At 54.5% G+C, this 23,719-nt stretch overlaps 1 protein-coding gene across 1 annotated transcript in view; it reads right to left on the bottom strand.

The window, feature by feature from the left end:
- Positions 1 to 2,263: 2,263 nt before the first annotated feature.
- Positions 2,264 to 23,719, bottom strand: part of SACM1L (SAC1 like phosphatidylinositide phosphatase) — a 59,911-nt gene continuing 38,455 nt past the window's right edge. The window contains exons 15-19 of the mRNA XM_061548306.1: positions 20,420 to 20,492; positions 18,398 to 18,491; positions 17,003 to 17,098; positions 10,632 to 10,689; positions 2,264 to 4,576 (exon numbers count right to left, since the gene is read on the bottom strand). Of these exons, the coding sequence (XP_061404290.1) occupies positions 4,440 to 4,576; positions 10,632 to 10,689; positions 17,003 to 17,098; positions 18,398 to 18,491; positions 20,420 to 20,492 (458 nt within the window). The 3' untranslated portion in view covers positions 2,264 to 4,439. The remainder of the gene's footprint in view (positions 4,577 to 10,631; positions 10,690 to 17,002; positions 17,099 to 18,397; positions 18,492 to 20,419; positions 20,493 to 23,719) is intronic.

Below are 23,719 nucleotides of genomic sequence, written 5' to 3'. Positions count from 1 at the left end.
TGCGTGTTTCTCTCTCATCATCATCACGGTGGCTAGGAGATGTTAACTACCTCGCCTGGTGCACAGGAGGTCGTGGGTTCGTTCATGACCCTGCTGTATATTTGAAGTTTGCGTGTATCTCCCCGTGGCCGCATGGAACGAACCCATGCTCCTCAACGGTGCCGGCTCAGCGCCTCGCCTCCGACACGGCCATGGTGACCCCATGGTGACCCCGCTCCCCGGACCCCGCTCCCAGCCATCCCCATCGGTATGAGAGGCCCCTCTTGGGGGACACGCCCGTGCTACGACACTATGTGTGTGTGTGTACACAATGTGTGCAGTGGCTGGCAGATTTATCAGAGGCTCTTGACAGGCGTAATGAGGCGATCATTAAAGTCGCTGTCACGCATTTGCGCGATCTTTAATTAAGGGCGTTAATGAACTTCTAAATCGCTGCGCGTGGGGGGGGGGCAACACAGGGCAGCCGCCCCCCTCCCCCAAGGCTCCCCACGCCTCACTGACTCCCGATTCACAGGCCACACGCCTCACACGCAGTGTTAGACACACCACGTTGTACACAAAAATCCCCCGTAAAGCCTTAACAGACTGTAAAGGCAAGTGCTGTTAGCGAGCACCTATTAAAGGCCGGCACAGTACACGAGGGGGTGGGTGGCCAACACCACGCCCGGCCGCCTTTGTCTCTCTAGTGGCGATGTTTACACATCGCACCAGGTACTCCTTTGAGGCTGAGTTGACCTAGTGAAGGCCCAGGGCCGGTTCAGATAATCGTCACTGATGTTGGCCGTGAGCGGGAATCGAACCCGGGTCGCCAGGTTTGTAGCGCAGCGCGCTAACCGCTACACCACCGCTCCCCAAACGTCTCACACGCAGTGTTAGACACACCACGCTGTACACACCACGTCTCACACGCACTCTATACACTCCACGTTGCAGACACAGAAGCTCCCTGTCACTCTGCTGTCCAGATGCGGAACTGCCTCCCTGATGAACATTGTGGGCGAAATCACCGATTCTGGCCTTCGAGGCCTTCAAATGCCGAGCACACACACGGGACATCTCGTAACTTCGTCACACGCCTTGTAGTGTACGGAGTCTTTGAGGTGCAGTGAACCAACATTCATGCCGATTTAGATGATCGGTCTTAGACGAGTGAAGCGGGAGCTGAGTTGTCGGACAAAGCTCTCGGTTTACAGGTCGAACTAGATGCCCACCATCACCTATGGGTAATGACCTACGGGTAATGACCGAAAGGATGAGATCGCGGGTACAAGGGGCCGAGATGAGGTTTCTCCGCAGGGTTGCCGCGCTCACCACTCTCCGTGATCGGGTAAGGAGCTCGGTAACCCGGGAGAGCCTCGGAGTCGAGCCGCTGCTTCTCCGGATCGAGAGGAGCCAGTTGGGGTGGTTCGGGCACCTGGTAAGGATGCCCCCCGGTAGACTCCCCCTGGAGCCCTACCGGGCAACAGCAGCAGCAGCAGCAACGTCCCACTGGGCGAAGACCCCGGGGCCGGCCCAGGACCCGCTGCTGGGACTAAGCCGCTCCGCTTGCCTGGGAACGCCTGGGAATTCTCCAGGAATAGCTGGAGTCTGTCGCCAGGGGCAGGGAGGAGGTCTGGAGGCGCGGCGGCGCAGGGTACGGCGGCGCAGGGTATGATAGTGGAGGGTATGGTAGTGCAGCGGTATAAGAGGGCGGTGTTGGAACAAACCACCTGAGTCAGTTTCTCGATGCGTCAATCCAAAGTGAATCCTGCGCGACTGCCTTTCACGAGCGTGGGCGATGGGAGGAGCGTGCCTACCACAGTGGCGCATGCTGCGACGGTGTGGGGGCACACGGTGGCGCATGACGGTGGCACGGGGCATGGTGGCGCTGGGTCGGGAACTATGGGTGGCAGCATCGAGGCGGAGGCCAGAGCAGTTTGAAAACCACCAGTCACAAAATAATAAAAATAAAACTCCAAGGGTCACCCGAGTGTCACTAAGCCAGCCATCGTTGGCGATGAGAGCGAGTTTTGATTTCCAGTCACGGTCGACCAAGTGCGACACTGCTGAAGAGAAAGATAACGGATGAAGTTGCGCGGCGGCACTTTTCCTGCACCTCCCGTGAGGGTTTGCGAGGAGCGGGAGGAAGGTGTTGGGGGGGGGGGGGGGGTGGTGGCGTGGAGGGGGTAGTGGAGGTGTGTGGTGTGGTAGTTTCTCATGCCAAGAAAGCGACGTTTTCACGCTCCGTTCCGAGCCACCTCCGGCGACGGACGGCTGCAACGAGTGGTGCTCGAGTTGCACTTTTATTTTGACGCCGTCTTCCTTTAAAAAAGAAACAACAACACCACCGCCGGCGGAACACAGGCGACGCCATTCGCCGGGGTCGCGTGCGCAACGACGCTCCTCGGCGCCCGGCGAAACTGGCAGCCCACGCTTTGCACCGGGCTCAGCGCTGGCGGCCGTGTTGGCCCGGCAAGCCGCCTCTGGCATTGAGCCACGTCGTTCTCGGGGCACAACTTAAAATGGACAGCAGGGTGCCGCGGCGGCGAAGAGCAGCAGCGGCAGCAGCAACAGCGGCAGCAGCAGCAGCGCGATGAGTGACATTCAGATTTAAAGAGTTTTTTTTGCTTTTGCGCAGGAGGTGAAGATCTCAAGCTCCGGGTTCCGGCTTGCCGGCCAAATTCCCGGACCCCAGCGGCCCAGTCTGTGACACGGCACCTTTCGCCTCCCAATTACAGCACACAAAGACAAAGATCCCCTTCCCCCCCCCCCCCCCCCGTATAGCCTTAGCAGACCGTTTGAGCAAGTGCTGTTAACGAGCATCTCTGAAGGCCGGCCACGGCACACGATGGGGTGGGTGGCCAGCACCAGGCCCGGCAGATTTTGTCTCCTGAGAGCGGCGATGTTTGCACATCGCACCAGGGACCCATTGACAGCCGAGTCGAACGAGGGAAGACCCAGGAACTGGATCCGATTTTCGTCACCGCTGTTGGCCGTGGGCGGGAATCGAACTCGGGCCGTCGGGTCCGTAGCGCAGCGGCGCTAACTGCTGCGCCACCGATCCCCACGCAACACGCCACAATCAGCCGCGCACGCACACGCACACACACGCGATACGCGTGCGATTTGGACCAATATTTTCTCACGCGAAACGAACACCGAGCGAACACTGCGAAGAACAAACACGGACGCGACACGACGCGACGAGTCGACGCGTAGGCTCCGTGCGGGAAGGCGCACACCCCCGGGCTCCCTCGATCCCCTGCCACGCTCGCAAACCCCCCGCGGTGGAATCGGTACCACGACCTCCCCACCCCCCCCCCGGGGGGATTGCGAGCGGCGTTTCTCTCCCGGTCAAGAGGCCGCAGGTGTCGCGGAGTTCCTCCGCCGATGGGCGCGGGGGTCTCTCCCGACAGCCGACACCTCCAAGAGATAAAAGGGGAAAATAAGTGAAAGAAAAAAAATCAAGCAGCCCCAAGGTCTTGCTCCAAAATGCCTCGTCCGCCTCCTCACCCAGCACCCGCCAGCATGCACCCTCACCCACCACCACCACCACCACCACCACCCGCGTTGACGTCGGCGCTGGCACCGTGGCAAAGTGCCGGCACCGGCCGACGTTCAACCGAACGAATTAACCAAATATTTCCAGAAGCACAAGGGCCATGTTACGCCGCGTTCCAAATTACTCCGCGGAGGGGGTGGGGTCGCAAAACAAGAGTCGAATAGTCGCTGGCACCGAGATCAACCACAACCACCACAACCTCGCTCCGTCAAGCAAGCCGCTGAGCTCGCCGCTGCACGGCAAAGCCCGTGACCACTTCTAGAAACCGGCCCGCGGAGTAATTTTGACGGCGGGTACACGGGAACGGTGCCGCCCTCTCGCTCCCCGATCAAAGGCCGGGCCGCCCGGCATCCCCGTCGCTGCGTGTGGGAAATAGCGCCACCTGTCTTCCCGCCGCCCACCCCCCCCTCACGGCGCGCCAGTTCCAGGTCGGTCACGGAACAGTCGCGGAACGGCCCCGGAATGGTCACGGAACGGTTCGGGAACAGTTCAGGAATGATCGCGGAAACAGTTCAGGAATGATCGCGGGAACGGTCCCAGAATGGTCACGGAACGATTCCAGAACGGCCCGGAATGGTCACAAAACTATCACGGAACGATTCCGGAACGGTCACAGAACGGTCCCGGAATGATCAAAGAATGGATCCCGGAACGGTCCCGAAACGGTCCCACATCGGTCACGGAATGGCCGAAGATCGGTCGAGAAGGGGGAACGAACCCAGCTTCTCACGAGCGGAACGAGCGGGCTGGCGGGCGGGCGGGCGGTCCCCATTGCGGATGGCGGTGGGCGATTACCCCCCCCCCCACCCCAATTGGATCAGTAGAGCTTCCAGAAGGGAGGTGGCGAGTGCTCGGGAGGCGCGGGCCCGGCCGTGAGCCCCTTCCCGCACGCGCACGTTCAGTCCGTCTTCTCCTTGTGCGCCAGGTGCGGCGCGTCGACAAACTCGCGCCCGTTGTAGAGGATGACGGCACCCGTGACGGCACCGGCGCTCGCCCAGAACGCCAGGTAGGCCAGCGTCTCCGTGAACGTGTCGCCTGGGGAAGCACGACAGGGAAGCACGCACACGCACGCGCACGCGCAATCGCACGACAGGGACAAGGTTAAAAGTACAGCGTGGACGCAAGCCGCACGTCCGCGCTGTTTCGGGGTTGTTTCAATAAAAGTTAAAAAAAGCAACAAGAAAAAAATGGCATTTCGTTTTTAAAGACACATTTTTTTAGGGTATCTTCATCCTATGGGAACCACAACGCAGGGCAGGACATGGACTGGAATATGGGGAGCAGAGAATGGAACAGAGGCAATGAAAAACTGGGGAGACAGTGTTGTGATGTTTACACACTACACAGGGTACTCAGTGACAACTAAAAAAGAAACATTTTTAATTTTTATTAGAGGTTTTTTGGGTTAGATCGTGTCGTTAAAACCCGCCACCACCCGACACAGCCAACTAGTAAGGGTTGTCACGTAAACAGAACATGCCAATTCGTCACTAGTACAGCACACCGATGTGTTGGAGAGCCAAGCCTACGTGTTAAACTATTTTTTATTTTACCAGTTAAGGCCCACTGGCCACAAATGATAGCTCAACGAAGTAGCTTATAGTGTGGAAATTTATGGCAGCCAAACATTCTACAAACACATGTTGATTCTAAATGTGGAGGGAAAAACTGGAGGACCCGGATAAAAAAAAACACGCGACCACGAGGAGAGAGACACGCAAAATCCAAATACACAGGCGTTTGGGTCGGGATCTAATCCACGACCTCCTGTATGCCAGGCGAGGTAGTTAACATCTCGCCACCGAAGAACCAGACCTGGTGTCAATTACAGTTGTAATTATGTCACTGCACTCACAAATTTCAGCCCACAATGCTCCTGTAATTGTCATTATAATTGAACCACGGTCTGCGCAGGACAGATACAAACAGACCACTTGCCACATGGCTCGGCAATCAATGCCAGCTTGCTGCACTCGGAGCAGTGTGTTCACCGTTGCACCAACGTTGCCCACAAAGACAAAGATGCCCGTATAGCCTTAACATACTGTTGGGGCAAGTGCTGTTAGTGAGTAGCACTTATGAAGCTACGGCACACGAGGGGGTGGGATGGCCAACACCACGCCCGGCCGCCTTTGTCTCCCTAGTGGCGATGTTTACTACACACTGCACCAGGTACGCATTTCAGACTGAGTCGACCTAGGGAAGGCCTACGACCGGTACAGATAATTGCCACTGGTGTTAGCCGCAAGCTGGAATCGAACTCAGGTCACACGTTTCGTAGCGAAGCGCGCTAACCGCTACACCATGCACATGCACGCACACGAGACGCACATGCACACACACGAGACAAACACACACACGTATGCGCACATCACATGCACTTGCGCCAGGCAACATCGTCATCATCGCTCAGGCCACAGTGGACCGGAGAGTTAATCTCTGGCCGGTTGTCACGGGGCGACTGTTGACGATACCCGTGTGCACGTACGCCACCCGCGTGTCTGGAAGGGCACGCGCGCCCTGCCACTACTTGTGCATTCACACATTCGGTCGCGCAGACGTTGGCAGGCATCATTATATAAAAGGAGACTGTTTGGCAAAGTGCTGTTGTGATTCACACAGACCTATGTCAATCCACTTTTATATGGGTTTCCTGACCCATCCCATCGTGCAGGCTGGTAAAAGGGGGGCCAGGGACTGGCTCAGATCACCATTCGCCACGGATATTAGCCGAGGCCAGGACCTGAACTCACCGGGTTTGCAACATGCTAACACCACTCTGCCACCGCTCCACACACACAACCTTCCACATTCACACCCCACACACACGTGCGCGTGCACACACAGACACGCGCACATGCGCACAAACACAAGGGCAAACAACATAACACTGCTGTCCAAGCTTCTCACACCCGAGGACCATCATCATCACCACCATCCCCCCTCCTCCTCCTCCTTTTCCTCCAACGTTAAGTACACCTCTAGCGCTCGAATGGCGGTGGCGATGCCACTGTCAGCACAGCCAGGGTTGCACTCAGCCACCACAACAGGTCGGCTTTGCTTTTGGAACGAGCATCGCGTTTCCTCTAGGTGCCTTCACCTGTCCCACAAACCGCGCACATGGCACTCACGCAGAGAGGACCGGAGCCAGCTAATGAGGAATCACTCGCTTTAAAGCACAGCCCTGCTGGGTGGCGCTGTGCCCTGCCCCTTGTCACGGGGCTTGGTCGCCCTCCCAGTACCACTTATCCCGGCTATTTCCATCCGCATAGGGGGAGAGACGGGGGGGGGGGGCGAGGGCGGGGGAGCCGCGCAGGGAGCAGGCGAAGAGAACCCCGGCAGGGGTCCACGAACTCTCGCGGTGCCATAAAGCGACCGCCCACGAGGCTTCTTAGCGCTTCCTGTCGCTTCGACGAGCATCTCGCTCGCTCGCCCGCCACGCTACTTCCATCGCCTGTGCTCCCCCCCCCCACTTACCGAAAATAACAAAACCACACGCGTCAATAGTTTAAAACCTCGCCGCTTCATGTATGTCCCTCCGCCGCACGCTCGCCATTCTTCAACATCTGCTGACCTCCGGCGACGGCCGCTTTGTGTATTTCTTTTTTTTACGCTTCGGTCCGATGAAGCGTGATTTTTCGGCGAGGGAGCGAACGGCGTGGCGGGCGTGTGGTGGGAGGGGGCTCGCTGGGCCCGTGGCTTTGCCGGCTGTGATGGAACGTCGAGCCGCACCGGCTCAACGGCTCGGCACGTAAGCCTGCAGCTCGGTGGGAGCGTGTGTTACGTGTAAAAAAAAAAAAAGAGCTCAAAAACCGAGCCAGTGGTGGAAAGTCCACATTCCTATGGCACGGGCGAGTCCATCCATAGGACAACCACTGCGGAGTCAACCTCCCAGTTGTTGTTATACGAGGTTTGCGCTTTGCTTTTGTTTGGCCAAGCGTACTACACCCGCGGCACTGCCGCTCGGTGATGCGGAAAGAATAGATTTGGCATCTGGAACGCTCGCGGATAGCAGTGCACCGCTCTGCGTAGGAGCGCCAAAGCCACCGACGTTGTTACAGAACTACTTTTGAAGACCTCTCTGTGACCTCTGGAGGTTGGGCACCGATTTATTCCCTTGAGGCGGAGGGCGGCGCAGCAGTAAAATCCATCGTTCTCAACGTCTCAGCATCCGCATCAACCCTCCCTGCGCCTTCACAAAGACCCCGCATATATAGCCTGGACAGACTGTTGGGGCAAGTGCTGTTCACAAGAACCTTTGAAGGGGTAGGTGGTCAACACCACGCCCGGCCGCCTTTGTCTCCTCAATGCTGTTGTACACACACAGCACCAGATACTGGGAGGCTGAGGTCCGGTTCACACATTCACCAATGTTATTTATCATGAGCCCGAATCAAACTCGGGTCGGCTGGATTCGTACCACAGCCGCGCTTGACCGCTGCGCCACCACTCCTGCCTTCACCAGTCCCACACTGACCGGCACGGTGAAGTGCGGCCAAACAACCCCCCCCTCCGCCGCACCCCCACAATCAGCACGGCTTGCGGATGGCTTCATCCAGCAGCGGATAGCCAAGAGGACGCTGCCGTATATGTACGTGCACAATCACACTGGCGTTTTACATTTTCACAGCTGGATTAAACCCCAATAACGGATTAAACCAAATTAAATTGAAAGTGGGGAAGGGGGGGGGGGAAGTGGAGGGGGTGGTTTTGTGCAGTCATCGGTGACCACCGGGCCAAACCAATCAGCTCCGCTCCACTTGGCAACCCAGTTTGGTCACCAGTGGCTGCCCACACACAACGGAGGCCACGATTAGCCGAGCCAGGCCACCTGGTCGCTCCACATTTTCCATGCCCTTTAATCGCCGACCTGGACTACGCATTCTACTGCCAAGGAGGGGGCGACAGTTTCTCTTGTTCTGGTTCATTTTTTTTTGATAAACACCTCAACTGCTGCTCTAATGCGTTTGGCACCCGGGGCTGCCAAGCAGACGCTGTGGCTCTGACTTTGTATTTTTAGCCGATCCAGAGCCCTCTGCAATGCCTTGATAAGATCGGTGTCTGGCTGAGGAACGGCAGGCAACCGGGTGAAGTACAAAGACAAAGATCACCCGTATAGTCTCTAACAGACTGTTGGGGCAAGTGCTGTTAGTGAGCACCTTTTGAAGGGCGGCACAGCACACGAGGGGGTGGTGTGGCCAAAACCACGTCCGGCCGCATTTGTATCCCCAGTGCTGATGACGTTTAAACCCCTCTCCAGGTACTCATTTAAGGCTGAGTCGACCTAGGGGAGGCGTAGGACCAGCGTTATTGGTCGGGGTGAGTGGGAATAGAACTCGAGTCTCCGGCTTTGTAGCGCAGTGCGATAACCACCACACTACCGCTCACCACTCACACACAACGGATAAAACAAAAACAAAGATCCCCCTTGTTGAATCTGGGAGATTGTTGTGGCAAGTGCTGCTTGCGAACGCCTATTAAAGCTGGCATGGCACAGGAGGGGGTAGAGGGGTCAGCAACAAAGCCCGTCCACCCGTGTCCCGTCTGTGCTGATATTGGAACGCTGCGTGAGCAGGCACACCTTGGGGGGGTAATAGGGGAAGTGTGTGTACGTGTGTGTGTGTGAGGACTGGTGGCACAGTGGTTAGCGCGCTGCCCTATGGACCCGGGGATTCGAGTTTGATTCCCGGTCACGGCCAACACCAGTGACAATTATCGGCGTGTCCGTCTCGTGTGTGTGTGCGTGTGTTCGTCTTGTGTGTGTGTGTGCGTGCGTGTGTTCGTCTTGTGTGTGTGTGTTGTCTTGTGTGTGTTGTCTTGTGTGTGCGTGTTGTCTTGTGTGTGTGCGTGCGTCTCGTGTTTGTGTGTGTGTTCGGCCCCTGTGTGTGTGTGCGTGTGTTCGTCTTGTGTGCGCGCGTTCGTCCCGTGTGTTTGTATGCGCACACGTGCGTGGTGTAGCGGTTAGCGCGCTACACTACAAACCCAGGGATCCGAGTTTGATTCCTGCTTGCGACTAACACCAGTGGCGATAATTTGCACCGTTCCTGGGCCTCCCCTAGGTCGACTCAGCCTCAAATGAGTACCTGGTGTGCTGTGTAAACATCAGCATTAAGGAGACAAAGGCGGCCAGGCGTGGTGCTGGTCACTAACTGCACTTGCTTCAAAAGTCTGTTAAGGCAATACGGGGGATCTTTATATATTTGTTGCGTGTGTGTGTGTACTTTGTAGCGAACATCTATGAAGGCCAGACATCACCGCCACTTTGTGAACGGTGGTTGTAATGTTATTGCAGCATGGGTGTGTTTGTGTGACTTTCAAGTTCAACTTCACCAGACCAGGACAAGTCTCATCGCGCAGTGCGTGAACCACTCCACTACCGCTCCCTACAATTCACATACACAAACATAAAGTCCTCCCCCCCCAACCCACCATATAGCCTGAATGGATTTTTGGGGCAAGTACTGTTAGCGAGCACCTATGAAGTCCACCAAGGCACACGAGGGGGTGATGTGGCCAAAACCACGCCCGGCCGCCTTTGTCTCTCGAGTGCCGATGTTTACACACCGCACAAGAAACTCATTTGCGGCAGAGACGACCTAAGGAAGGCCCAGGCCCCATTTCAAATAACCGTCAGTAGTGTTGGCCGTTAGTGAGAATCGAACTCGTGTGGATCGTGTAGCGCTAAACGCTACACTACCAGCCTCCACTACTTTTTACACACAAAGATCCTCAAGATAGCCTTGACAGATTGTTGGAGCAAGTGCTGTTAGCGAACACCTATGAAGACCGGCACGATACATGAGGAGGTGGGTGACAGACACCACGCCCGGCCACCTTTGTCTCTCTAGTGGCGATGATTTCTACACACCGCACCAGGTACTCATTTGAGGCTGATTCGACCGAGGGAGACCCAGGCCCATTTCAAATAATCGTCAGTAGTGGCAACAGTAAGTGGGAATCGAACTCGGGTCGATCGAGTAACGCTCACCGTGACACCACCGCTCCCCCCTACGTTTCACACACAAACACCGCACCACCCCCCAACCCCCCCTCCCTCCAGGGTCCCATTCCTCCCGCACGCTTTGCTCACCGGTGGTCAGCAGGCAGATGATGCACATGGAGAAGGCGACCACCATGACAATGGGCAGCTGTGAGGGCACAGGGAGGGCGGAGATGGGGACAGAGAGGAGGAGGAGAGTCATTCACGCGCGTAAACACGACGAGCAGAAAAAAAAATCGTCCCCGCACACCGCGGATCCTGCACCAACGTGCAACGTGCGTTCATTTTCTCACGCACGTTGCAATACCGTTGCGGAATCCACGTATATATATGTTTTTACCATGCGCACGTGATCGGTAACAAACATCTGACAGGGCAACTGTCAGGTTAAAAGGGGGGGGGGGGGGGCAAATGCATTGGCGTATTTGCAAACAGCCCATTTTTGTTCGCTGTGGATTATGTCTCCAAGTGTTGAGCACGAACCCTTTGATCGCTGAGGCCGGCGGTCCAATCGATGATGAAGTTTCCCAAGGCAACACGACTTCACCGTGCACACTAGAGCATCTTTACGAGAGCTGCAGTGCCTACCACCCGCCCCCCCGGAACGGTACAGATGGATGGATGGAGCTCATGGATTAAGGGCTTTCAAACCGAGTTGTAAACCATTAAAAGTGGTGGTCATACATTATTTAAATACTCCGCAATGCGCACATGCCATAATAGTAATAAACATTTGTCCCGCTCACTCATTTCATGATAAAATACGATTGTGCGACCACAAACTCGAGAGGCGTGCATCTGCAGCGGCACTTACCGCCCCTTCTAACCCTTGTCATTCCACTGCTGGATGAAGGCCTGTCAGTAAAGTGTACTGTTTGTTTAACGAGGTGAGAACTCGAGAGACAAGGATAGGAGTCTCATTGGTAAGAGTCACCTAGCAGGGTGTGTGTGTGTATGGTGTGCATGTGTCTATGTACGGCGTGTGTGTGTGTGCAAAAACAACCCCCTACCTCCTCGTGGTGCCGGAGGGCAACGCTATGGTGGGCCGTGCCGTGGGGGGAGGGCCATTCCCCTCATAGCGTTTGTAACAACCACAGTGGCCCAATGGGGGCTCTGGACGGGTGCGAGGGGCTGGTAACCCTTGCACCTTCAATTAATTACCACAAAACCACGTCTATAATATATATTAATAAGCTTGTGCCGGAGGCCTCGGGGGGACAGGCGTCTATAACGTCTCCTGGCCCCATTTGGTGGAGCCAGGAGATTGAATCTTTACCCTCGGGGCTCCTCCAGAAACAACAGAAAACCACTGAGGGTGGTCACATGGAATGTTCGAACGCTCACTGCGGAGGAGAGGCTGCCACTCCTCTGTCGGAAGCTGGACCGGTACCGCCTGGATCTCTGTGGTATTCAGGAGGTCCGGTGGACCGGCTCTGGCCCCTGCCACCATGAGGGGTGGACAGTCCTCTACTCGGGCCAGGAGACCACCAAACAGCAGGGAGTGGATCATCTTCTGGACAAAAGAATGAAGGGGGCGTGGGAGGGTGGCGGTGAGGTGTGGGAAGCTGTAAGCCCCAGACTACTTTGGGCTCGCCTTCCCATCAACCGGAGGCGAGGAGTGGTGGTCGTGGTTACTTATGCCCCCACCGAAGACGAACATCCGTGGAGGGATGCAGGCAAGGCCGATGAGTCAGATGGCTTCTATGACCTCCTGTCACAGGTGCTAACTCAAGTGGCCCCTCGGGATAGAGTCATCCTGTTGGGCGACTTCAATGCCCGAGTTGGTCATGATGCTGGCACCTGGTCTGGAGTGATTGTAAGGCATTGGCCAGATCAGCTCAATAACAACGGTAGGAGGCTGCTAGATTTTTGTGCAGCCCATGGGCTTGTAATTACCAACACACTGTTCTGGCATCGGTGCATCCACACAACATCATGGATGCATGCCGGGTCCAAGCAAGAACATCTACTGAACTACGTAGTCACGGAACAGCGGATGCGGGCCCATGTCCTTGACACCAGGACCTACCGTGGAGCTAATCTGCCCACTGACCATCGACTTGTCATCTGTAAGATGTGCCTGCCATTCTTCCACTCCGGTGGTGGGTGTACACCCAGGACCCCATTCAAATCCAAGGTGGCCTGGTCTCAGCTAGCTGATGAAAGTTGCAAGCGAGAATTTCATCATCGCTTGCGGCTGGGGTTGGCATCGTCCCCCACTCCTCCTGATGTCGAGGGGAAATGGGCGAGGTTTAGGACTGTGGCTCATGCAGCTGCAATAGCTGCTTTGGGTACACGGTCCAGACCTCCCCAGAGACCCTGGCTGACAGAGGTGTTCAAGCTGACTGAGAAAAAGCGACAGGCCCACTCTCATCGTCTACAGCATCCAACGTCAGAGAATGAGGAGGCTTACCGCAGCCTTCGCTCGGAGGTTCGGAGAGCCATGAGGCTCTGCAAGGATGGGTGGTGGTTGCGGGTTGCTGAGGAGATGGAGTCTGCCTCAATGGCCCGCGATCACAAATCTCTATTTAACCCCATCAAAAAAGTAACCTGCAGCGCCAAACCTATTACCATCATTAGGAGAAAAAACGGGGATCCCTCGGCATAGAAAACATCGTGGGACAAAGTGGGGATGACCCTGCTGAGGCTACGGTGTCTCAAATATTGGAAGAAGTCACCCCCTGAGAGCAGCTGGCTGAGGTGCCATCTGTTGAGGAAGTACTGAAGGCGATCCAGAGTCTGAGACCAGGAAAGGCACCGGGCAGAGATGATCTCCCAAGCGAAATCCTGAGGGAGAGTGGCGTTTGTGCACAGACTGCCCGACATGACATCATAACAACAGTCTGGACCACTGGACGGTTTCTGCAGGATTGGAAGAATGCCCTGGTGGTCCCCCTCTTTAACAAGGGGGACCGCACAGACTAACAACTACAGGGGCATCTCACTCCTCAGTGTGCCGGGAAAGGTCCTGGCAAGGATTATTCAACATCGACTTGCCAAGCACGCTGAGGAGAGGCTTGCGGAGCCCCAATGCGGTTTCAGGAAAGGGCGGTCCTGCACAGATGCGATATTTTCTGTCTATCTGCTACAGCAGAGGTGTAGGGAATTCCAACAAAACCTACATCTCTGCTTTATTGACCTGGTCAAGGCCTATGATACCATCAGTAGGCCTGGGCTCTGGGTTTATCTTCGTGCTTTCGGAGTCACTGACCCGCTGCGCACGATCATTATGGACCTTCATGATGGTGAGCGGGCCCGAGTAAAACTACGTGGCCGGGAGTCAGAACCATTCCCTGTTCACCTTGCGGTGGCGACAGAGATGTCCTCTGGCTCCCACATTATTTAAGATCTTTTCGACCATGTAGTTCGTGAAGCCTTCTATGGCTGTACCGGAGAAATTTCCATCTGGTACAGATACAATGGGAGGATGATTGATGCCCGGGTGCGGTCAAGGGATGGCTCCCTATTGGTCAACCACGTTATGTATGCCGATGATCTGGTAATTGCCGCTCACTCAGAGGAGCTGGAGGCGCTGCTGCTGAACCTTGAGCGTGCCACCAAGAGGTAGGGCCTTACCATCAGCCCCACCAAAATTAAGCACCTGCCTGGGTATTTTGTACCATTGGACACTCCACCCCCACAACTCCCAATTAGTGATGGGGCAGTTGTGGAGAGAGTGGAGCGTTTCCCATACCTGGGCAGTGTGCTCATGATCGGCTCCAGTTTGACAGCAGAGGTCTCACTCCGAATCAGTCGAGTAACATTATCTTTTCATCGGTTGCGAAACGCTGTGTGGAAGCTACCTGATCTGTCGCTCTGCACGAAGCTTCAGGTCTTCTCGGCCACGGTTATTACCTCACTTCTCTATGCTTGCAAAACGTGGACCCCCCTAACGGAACATCTTCGACGGTTAGAAACAGTTAGACTGGCCTGCCTACGATCCATCCTGGGTTTAACCAGGCTGGATTGTGTGAGGAGCTCACAAATCCTTGAAAGATCTGGACAAAGTCCCATCGGTGAGCTTCTCTGGCAGGCAAGGCTGCGTTGGCTGAGTCACGTAGCCCACATGCCTAAACAGCTTTTGTTCGGCCGGATAGTGGGGGCTAAACGGGCGCGGCACAGTCTAGAGAAGAGATGGAGTGATGTGGTACAGGAGGACGTGGAGCTGAGTGGACTTGCTGATGACTGGTACCAGCGGTGTCAGGATCGGCCTCTGTGGAGGAGGCTCGCTACTGGGCAGTTGGAGGCAGTCGCCCTCCAACAACAACGGAGGGCGGAGGAGCGACGCTCACAACAACGGCACAGTAGGGGGCACAGGTGGTGCATCAGCCAGTCATCTCAGTCAGTCGACCCGTGGCACCTGGGTCTGCCCCGTGACCTCCTGCCAGCGGGCGTTTGACACTTCACGTGGCCTCAACGTGCACATAGCCAGGCACAAGCGCCGTGGTGTCGTCACCGCTACTTAGTGGCGAATGGCGGTTGTTGTTGAGCGTAGGTACGTTTTGAATCATCTCAGTGTGTGTGCATTTGTGTGTATGTATATGGCAGGCTGGGTGTCTTAAGGCTTAATGCTGGCAGGAGATCACGGGACAGACCCAGGTGCTCTGGGTTGACCGACTCATGAGATGACTGCCACCAGCTGTGCTCCTCACTGTGCCACCTCGCTGCGTTTTATCCTCCCCGGCGCTCCGCTCGTTATTGCGAGCGTCGCTCCTCCGAAACGCATCTCAGGCTGGCACAACCACTGTGGTGACGTCAACACCGCCACTTCGTGGCGAATGGCGGCTGCTGTTGTTTTATGTTCATGCGTAGGTATCTATTTATGCAAATGTAACCCGAGTCATTTGAAGCGTGACAGTTGGCGTTTAATCGCTGAATTTCATCTTCCAGGGACGCTGTGCCCACGCGTGCACCCCCGTGTCAGAGCTCGCAAAGTGCACACGCCAGCAGCAGCAGGAGCAGCTTTAATGCGAGGCTCCATATCTGAGAGCGACACCTCCAAAAGCGCAACGGAGTCTGGACTCAATCCATCTCTCGCCTTTGGCGGCCAATCTTCTCCAGTCGCTCACAAATTGGGTGAGGAGCGGCAGGGCTCATTTGAGCCGCTTGATTGTGTGACACCGAGGGGCCCCGGGGCTGAGCTCGTCTGCATTTCCTTCTCGCGGCAACCAAATTACCGCGGGCTGTCATGGTGTGCCACTGCCGTGACGACCCGTAGCACGCGGAGGGATTGGGAGCGTCTTATTTCAAGGCAATAACTTCTTCTTCTACTTTCGTTTAATTATTCACTCAGCAGCAGCACGCCGGGAACGAACGCTCACAACAGTGCGTCTGATGGAGCAATGAAAGTCGGCACGTGCGCTGGAGATTGGTGGATCGTTGCTTCGCAGGATTGTTGGGGGGTGGATTGATCATGGCTGATAATGATGATTTTTGCTAGTGATCTGCATTAGGATAGTTGACCAATGCCAATGAATGAGGAAATTGGGAAGAGCCGAAATAACCCATGCTGACAAGTTGGATAATAACAATTAGGGCGTCAGCAATATAAGTTTTAACGTGACAATTATCGCAAAATCAGTTAACTTTAACTAATAATTGTATTCGCTCGATGGGCATCGAGGAGATGCCCTGGCTTGCCGGGAGAAGACGGTACACAGCTAAGTGCAGACACAACACTCTATACTGTACAGGATAGAGTGTTTTCTCCTCGTATGCGTTGATTTTTTCCGCGTGCTCCCGTTTCCTCCCACATGTTTAAAAACTCATTAAGTGTGGACAACTGTTGTTATCGCCAGCTCCTCGCCGCCTGCTTGCTGGTTTCCCACTTGTCTGTGGATCCTTGGCGATCGGGAGAAGCAATTTGTATGAACGGCAATGATGCCGCGATAAAAAACTAAATACGAGCATTTCACATTTTTATCGCCTTGTTTTCTCTGCTTTGATGTACTTTAAAAGGGAATCAAGAAAGATTGCTTTATAAATTATTCAACTGCAGTTCACTTAACACGGCCCGCCATGAGTCTTCTAATCATTGCACCCTTACAATCTATGACGCTGATAACGCCCATGCTGTCACAGGACAATGACGTCTTGTGTTTGACATGCTGTCATTTACTCGTGAAAGCATTCTACAATCATGGGTAATACCAATTAAAAAAAACTTTTCATTGTGAACTTTCAAGAAAAATTACAAGCTAAAAAAATATGACAATCATGTACAAGACAACAATGCACCCCCCCCCCCCGTGTAGCCTTAGAGTGACTATTGAGGCAAGTGCCGTTCACAAGTAGCACTTACGAATCAGAATCTCTATTCATACTGAATGAAAGCTATTGAGCTCTTTTTCACCGATGTCCAGTCGATGGAGGGCACGGCGCACGAGGGGGGGGGGGCAGGCAGCACATGCGCGCGTGTTGGTGCGGACCCGTGCGGGCGTGGAATGCGAGACGACACTCACGGCCATGAACTTCCAGTCCTTGTGTTCGTGCAGCAGCGGCGTGGCCCTCTCTGCCTCCTCCACCACGTAGTTGCCCAGGAAGAGGTCAATGGAATCCTGAACCGGCGGTTTGCGGTCGTCATATTCAGCAGGGAGAGAAGGAGGGCAAGGAGAGGTCACCCCGGGGTGAGAGGGCAGGGATCACGCAAACTGTTTGCGCTTCCCATTACTCAACAGTCCTGCAGTCACAGCGGCGTCCGGATGCCGACGGTGTGGACAGAGTGTCAATACCGTGCAATCACAGAATTGGCGACCTTCCAAGCTCCAACTAAAACTAAAACCTTAACTATTTTTCATTTTTACCACGTAATGCCCACTGAGCTATTTAGCTCTTATTCAGAAGCGACCTGGCCACAGATGATAGCTCAATGACATGACTTATCGTGTGGAAATTCATCACAGCCAAATACTCTTATCGCATATTTCTAAATGTGGAGGGTAAAAACTGGAGGACCACAAGAAAAATCCAAACGGCCAAAGGGAGAGAGAGATGTGAAAACTCCAAATACAAAGGTATCAGAGTCGGGATCAAACCCACGACCTCCTGCATATCGAGCGAGGTAGTTAACATCTTGCCACCGTGGCACCCCAACTGTTGGAGCCTACACAGTGGCATGTGAGCATATTCATAGTGACCCGGCCTGTAGTGGCCAGCACAGTGGTACCACCTGCAGGGACCTGAATAGTGAACTACACTATTGGTGGGACTGGTCCTGAACCACGATGGCCTCTGCTAGCATAGTCTGAATAGTGGCCTCAATTTCCAGATGATAAGCCACTACACGTTGGGCTATCATTTGTGGCCAGGCTGCTTCTGAAAAAGAGCTACATAGCTCAGTGGGCCTTCGGTGGCAAAATCAAAAATAGTTTATATATTTTTTACAATAGTACATGAGGAGAGGCCTAATTGGCGACCTCACGTCTTCGAAGCCAGAAGTCCCATTATCACATCGGGGGTCAGCCACTCGGGTTTCCTTTTCTCCATGAACTTCTATTCCATGCCGTGGTCGCATGGATTTTTCTCCGGGTCCTCCAGATTTCCCTCCACGTTTATAATCAATGTGCTTTTAGAGCATTTGGCTGACGATACATTTTCACGTGATAAGCCACTTTCGTTGAGCTATCATTTGTGGCCAGGTCGCTTCTGAAAAAGAGCTACGTAGCTCAATGGGCCTTACCTGGTAAAATAAAAAAGTTTATCGTCTCACAGAGTGTTAACCGCCGCTCCACCCACGGCTTCGCGTGCTCGCAACGTTACGGCGTACACCGGGCCTCTGGGAACACCGCAGCCCAAACGGTGGCATCCCCCCGGTAGGCTGTGAACCTGCGTCCCTCACCAGCCTGCGGCAAGCTCACCTGCCGGAACCCGTCGGAGAAGTTGTTCTTGTAGTAGCGGATCATGGAGTTCCAACCGTCCATGAGCAGACCGCGCTTGGTGCGCTTGCCCGTGCTGTCGGGCGAGGGGCAGGTGGGGGGAGGAGGTGGGTGAGAGAGTGGGGGGGGGGGTGATTCATAATAATTTACATATGCAAGGCGCATTTCATCCGTAGATCCCAATGGCCATGTATGTGTAGAGGAGTGAAATACGCGGTGCGCACAATTAGCCGAGGGCAACTGAGGGCAAACGGGTGCGCACGTGAGGTTTGCACGGGCAAACTGCCAGTTGTTAAGGGGCAGAGCAGAGCAGAGCAGGTGCAAACGGGGTCGACCGGTAGTGCACCTCAAAACCGGAGGTGTTGCCATGGAGACGGGAGAGGGTTGATTGATGGGCAAACAGGCGCCAGCCCGGCTGAGCTTAAAGAGACACACGAGAGGTCTCGGGTAATTGGCAGGGGGATATAAGGGCATGTGCATGAGCGGAGCGGGGAGTTGTTGCTGGGGACACGAATGAAGACATCTCGCCGCTGTCGCTCGAGCTGTCAAACCTCACGCGTCGCCGGGCGGGTGTTGGCTAATCCCCCCGCCCGGGTCAGGCGGGTGAGCGGGTCTGAGGGAGCATCGGTGCGGGCAGCGGTGGAGTTGTAGAGCTGCTGTGTGCGGAGACGCTGTGTGCGACTATGCTGTGTGCGGAGTCGCTGAGAGCAGAGCTGCCGAGCGCAGGATAAGTGAGGTGTAAAGTAGATACGAGGGGGAGAAGTTAAACCTAAGTGACCGTACAGGTAGTTATAGGAGTGAAACAATGGTTTCAAATGCGTGGCAGCCCTCTGATGATGTCTTATCAGCGAAAGCGGGCCCCCCTCCTCTGAAAATTAGTGAAAAACACTGGCCGAGATCTAGGGGGTGAAGGCCAATTTAAAGAGGTGAGTTTTCAAGGGGGGCTCTGATTGTCTTATCATCAAAGACAAAGCATTCTAGAGCTTGTGAGCTGCACTGGCAAAAGCTCGATCACCCCTACAGGAAACGAGCCTTGACCTCGGAGTACTGAGAAGACGGCAATCCGAAGAGCTCAGAGCGATCTCGTTGGTGCACGAGTGGACCAGGAGTGCGAGTGGAGTTTCTTCAGGCGGCGTCGAGCTTTGCAAAGTAGCAAGCTATCCCGTGTCTCCCTTGTGACAGAAAAATGTGACACCACGTCGCGGGGCTGTCGCCCAGTCGCTAACGTGCGCGTTTAGTTCATCGTGCGCGCGCACAACGGAGCGTTATCGCGCCAAGGAGCATAAACCATCTCGTGAACTCAGGTCGGCCTCGCAGCCGCGGCTTTTGGCTCGCCAATCAAACAAATATGGTCACTGCATCGTGTACTTTCAGATGCACTTCTGCGGCCGTCTGGAAGGCTCTTCCTTCTGATATTAGGAAGCCACTGGAGCTATGAACTTGTAAATCGAAGTTGAAACCTAATTTCTGAAGAACTGCTTTTTGTGTTTAGTTTTGTTGTCCTTCTCCTGCACCTCTGATTAGCGTGGTTGGCTACGTATGGTGCGAAAGTTCAACATACATATGTATATACAACAGGGCACGCGGTGTTTCACGTAGACTGCTAGATGCAGTGGACGTGGTTGCGCTGGTGGTCTTTGCAGTTGTGGTAGTTGCCATGAGGTTGTGGCAGTGGTCATGTGCTGTACGCGATGTGGTTGTGGTGGAGGGCGTGCAGTTGTGATCATGCGGTTGCGGTGGTGATAATGTGGTTGCTACGATGTGGTAGCGATCGTGGGGTTGCCGTGATGGTGGCAATTATGCGGTTGCTGTGAAGCGATGGCGGTGGTCGTGCGGTTGTGATCACGCGGTTGCTGTTTTGGTGGTGATGATGATGTGGTGAATGGGATGTGATTGCGGTGGTGATGGTTCATGCGGTTGTGATGGCGATGATGATACGGTCAATGGGATGTGGTTATGGTGGTCGTGGTTCGTGCGGCTGTGGTGGTGGCGTGTGTCGCTCACCGCGTAAAGTCGGTCTTGAGCGCGCCCGTTCCAGCGTACTGCTTGGCGCAAGCATCCGCATTGTCGGCCCAGACTGTGGGGGGGCAGTGTGGGGGTTTCGGTGGGGAGGGGGGGTGGGGGTAGGGAGGTGCAGAGAACGGCCGATACTTTAGTTCAGGTGTGTGAGGGTCTGACGGGTGACGAGTGGACACAAGACCAAAAGTCTTTCGTCTCAAACTAGACTCAACTATTTGTTATTTAACCAGGTAAAGGCCCACTAAGCTATGTAGCTCTTTTTTCAGAAGCGACCTGGCCACTACTGATAACTCAATGAAGTGGCTCATCATGTGTAAATGGAGAGTGGCAAAATACTCTAATGCACATTTTTAAATGTGGAGGAAAAAACCGGAGGACCTTGAGAAAAATCCACACAACCACGGGGAGAACATATAAAACTCCAACTCTACAGGCGTCAGGGTTAGAATCGAACTCACGACTTCCGATATACCAGGGTAGGTAGTTAACATCTCGCCACAGTGGAGCCCTCTCCCCACCGTGGCGCCCTTAACTATATATGGTATCGTTAAGAAAATAAGAGCAATCAAGAGCATGGCGAGACAGCAATTTGAACACAAAACCTTTCGATGCGAGACGGCACATCACACTCCGCTGCTCTGCTACAGTTCACACAGAAGGGGCAGTGACACAACTTCGCTTGGAGCTGCAATTCCTCGAGAGCTGTCTCTGTAACGGTGACGTAGCTGCTATGACAGCCGCATTTAGCAGGGATGGAATGAGTCTCTGGACGTCCCGAAGACGAGCAGGAAGTCCGAAGGCTCTCTCCCTGTCAATCGGGGAAGCCCTTTTGAGACCCTCTCGCAGAGTCCGACGGCCCATGATGATGATCTAAGCTGTCACAATCTCATCCACCTCCTCTTAAACATTTCAATTAAACTAAATAAATGGTTATTTAACCAGTTAAAGGCCCACTGATTTATACAGCTCTCTTTTCAGAAGCGATCTGGCTACAAATGATAGCTCAGCAAAGTGGTTAATCATCATGTGGAAATTTCTAGCAGCCAAATACTCTAAATGCATGTTTCTAAATGTGGAGGGAAAAACCAGAGGACCCAGAGAAGAATCCACGTGACCACGGAGAGAACATGCAAATGCCAAATATAGAGCAGGCGTCAGGGTCGGGATCGAACCCACGAACTCCTGCATACCAGGCGAGGTAGTTACCATCTCGCCACCGTGGCAGCTTCTGCTCCACACAGTGCGGGCCTGTCCTTAGGCGCAAACATTCAAAATGATTCTTCCTCAGGTCCTCGTGTATCTCCTCCACATGGTTGCCATCTTCTCGAGCAGGTGTAGGCTACCTGCGGCTCCGGAGCCACATGCTTCTCTTTAACGACAGCTTCGTGATGTAACGTGTGTGTGTGTGTGTACGTAAGCATTCACATGCGTTGCGCCTCTTGAGATATTGAGTGTTGTACCGAATTCGAAAAAAATGGCTGCTGCTTGTTATTTTCGTTGCCGAAGCATGTTCTGGAACGTTCCGACCCTCACCACGGGACTGGTTACGCAATGTGGACTTGCAGCATTTCAGTAGCATTCATTAGGAGAGTTTTTGGGTCAAAACCGGTCCCCTGTTCTGCACTCATATCGACGCAGTATTTACAATACATTTCATTTCACCACTGGATAACTAATGCAGCTACTCACGAGCAAGGATCGCGATGCCCCCCCCATCCCCCTCATCCTCCCCCACCCCCCCCCCCAGGGCCCTGCTTATGATCAGCACTTTAAGCAGCTCCTGGACCCATCTTCACCGCAAATACAAACCCCCCCCCTCTCCAATCCAGCGACTTCGAGTGCCCAACAACCGCCACCTCAAGCTTGCAAAGGCAGGCTCATCCTCCTCTGCCACAACAACAAAAACATTTTGCGGCAAACGCAACATTCCCGTTTGCATTACGGCGAATGTGATCATTATTGTTCGTTACGAGCGCCTCGTTGGTGTTGGCGTCATTAATCTGGGCCCCATTAAATTGAACGTCTGCACGTGCGGCTGGGAATGTTTTCTTCTTCAACAAATCCCTGGGACGGTGTTTGGCACGGCACGGTAAGTGTCGGGAGGTCTGTGGCGGTGGCTACTGCGGAGAAGACGGGGTGTGCGCACGCGCGTGCGTGTGCACAGCTTTGAATCAGGAGGCTGTCAGACATCCGGTTACATTTACGGTTGAACTGATTGCGAGAAAGTTGGCGAGCTGCCAGGCAGGGATAAAGCCTTGATGGATGAGACACCGGCGGAGCCAGGCCCAAGCATGGGTGGCTCACGGTCCAAGCGCTACCCAACGAGGTGGACGGGGCTTACACGAGAGAGCGTGCGCGCGCACGAGCAATCAAACGCGCATGTACACACGAGATAATATGCACACACACAACCAAATACGCACACGCACACAGACACGAGCAAACTCGCGAACGCACACACGACCAAACGCACGCACAGAGAGGAAAACACGTGCACACACACACGAGCAAACACACACAAGACGAAACACACGCACGCACACAAGACCAAACACACGTACACGGAAGAAAACATGCGCACACACGAGCAAACACGCACACACAACCAAAGACACGCAAGCACACGAGATACACACGACCAAACACAAACCTACACAGCAGCAAACACGCACACACAAGAGCAAACACACGCACACACGAGCAAACAAGTACACACAGCAATTACGTACACACACACACGAACAAACACACGCGCACGAGCAATTACGCATATACACACACACACGAGCAAACACACACACACACAACACAGCAGATGCACGCACAAACACAGCCGAGGCTGCGGGAGCTGGTTGGGTTAGCGAGCATCTATTTGACTATTGTCCTTGTTCAGAACCGGCCCTAGACCTTTGGGGGCCCTAAGCAAAATTTGGTTGGAGGCCCCTTTGATGTATTATTTTTTTCACCCGCTAGCTAGCAGTGACTCTAGGGGGCCCTCTGCTGGCCACGGGGCCCTTTGCAATTGCAAGGGTCGCTTAGTGGCTGGGCCGGCTCTGTCCTTGTTGACACACAAACTACACGCAGAAAGGGTCGCCCGAGTTGGGAATCAAATCCTCGGCACTTCTCGCTGTGATAGTGCGAGCGTTGTAATCACTGCGCCGCCGCCACCACCAACCACCCTGCTGCCCGGCTGGCAAAGGCACGGCGGGTTGCAGGCTAAGAGGATGAGCGCACCTGCGCCAGCAGCAGGAGCGGCAGCAGAAGCTGGCGCTCGCCGGTAGAGAT

This window comes from Lethenteron reissneri, chromosome 9 (assembly GCF_015708825.2).
Source record: "Lethenteron reissneri isolate LAM-NWPU_2019-01 chromosome 9, ASM1570882v1, whole genome shotgun sequence".
Lineage (NCBI taxonomy): Eukaryota > Metazoa > Chordata > Hyperoartia > Petromyzontiformes > Petromyzontidae > Lethenteron > Lethenteron reissneri.
Note: the sequence above shows the minus strand (reverse complement) of the source record. Positions and strands in the feature narration are given on the sequence as shown.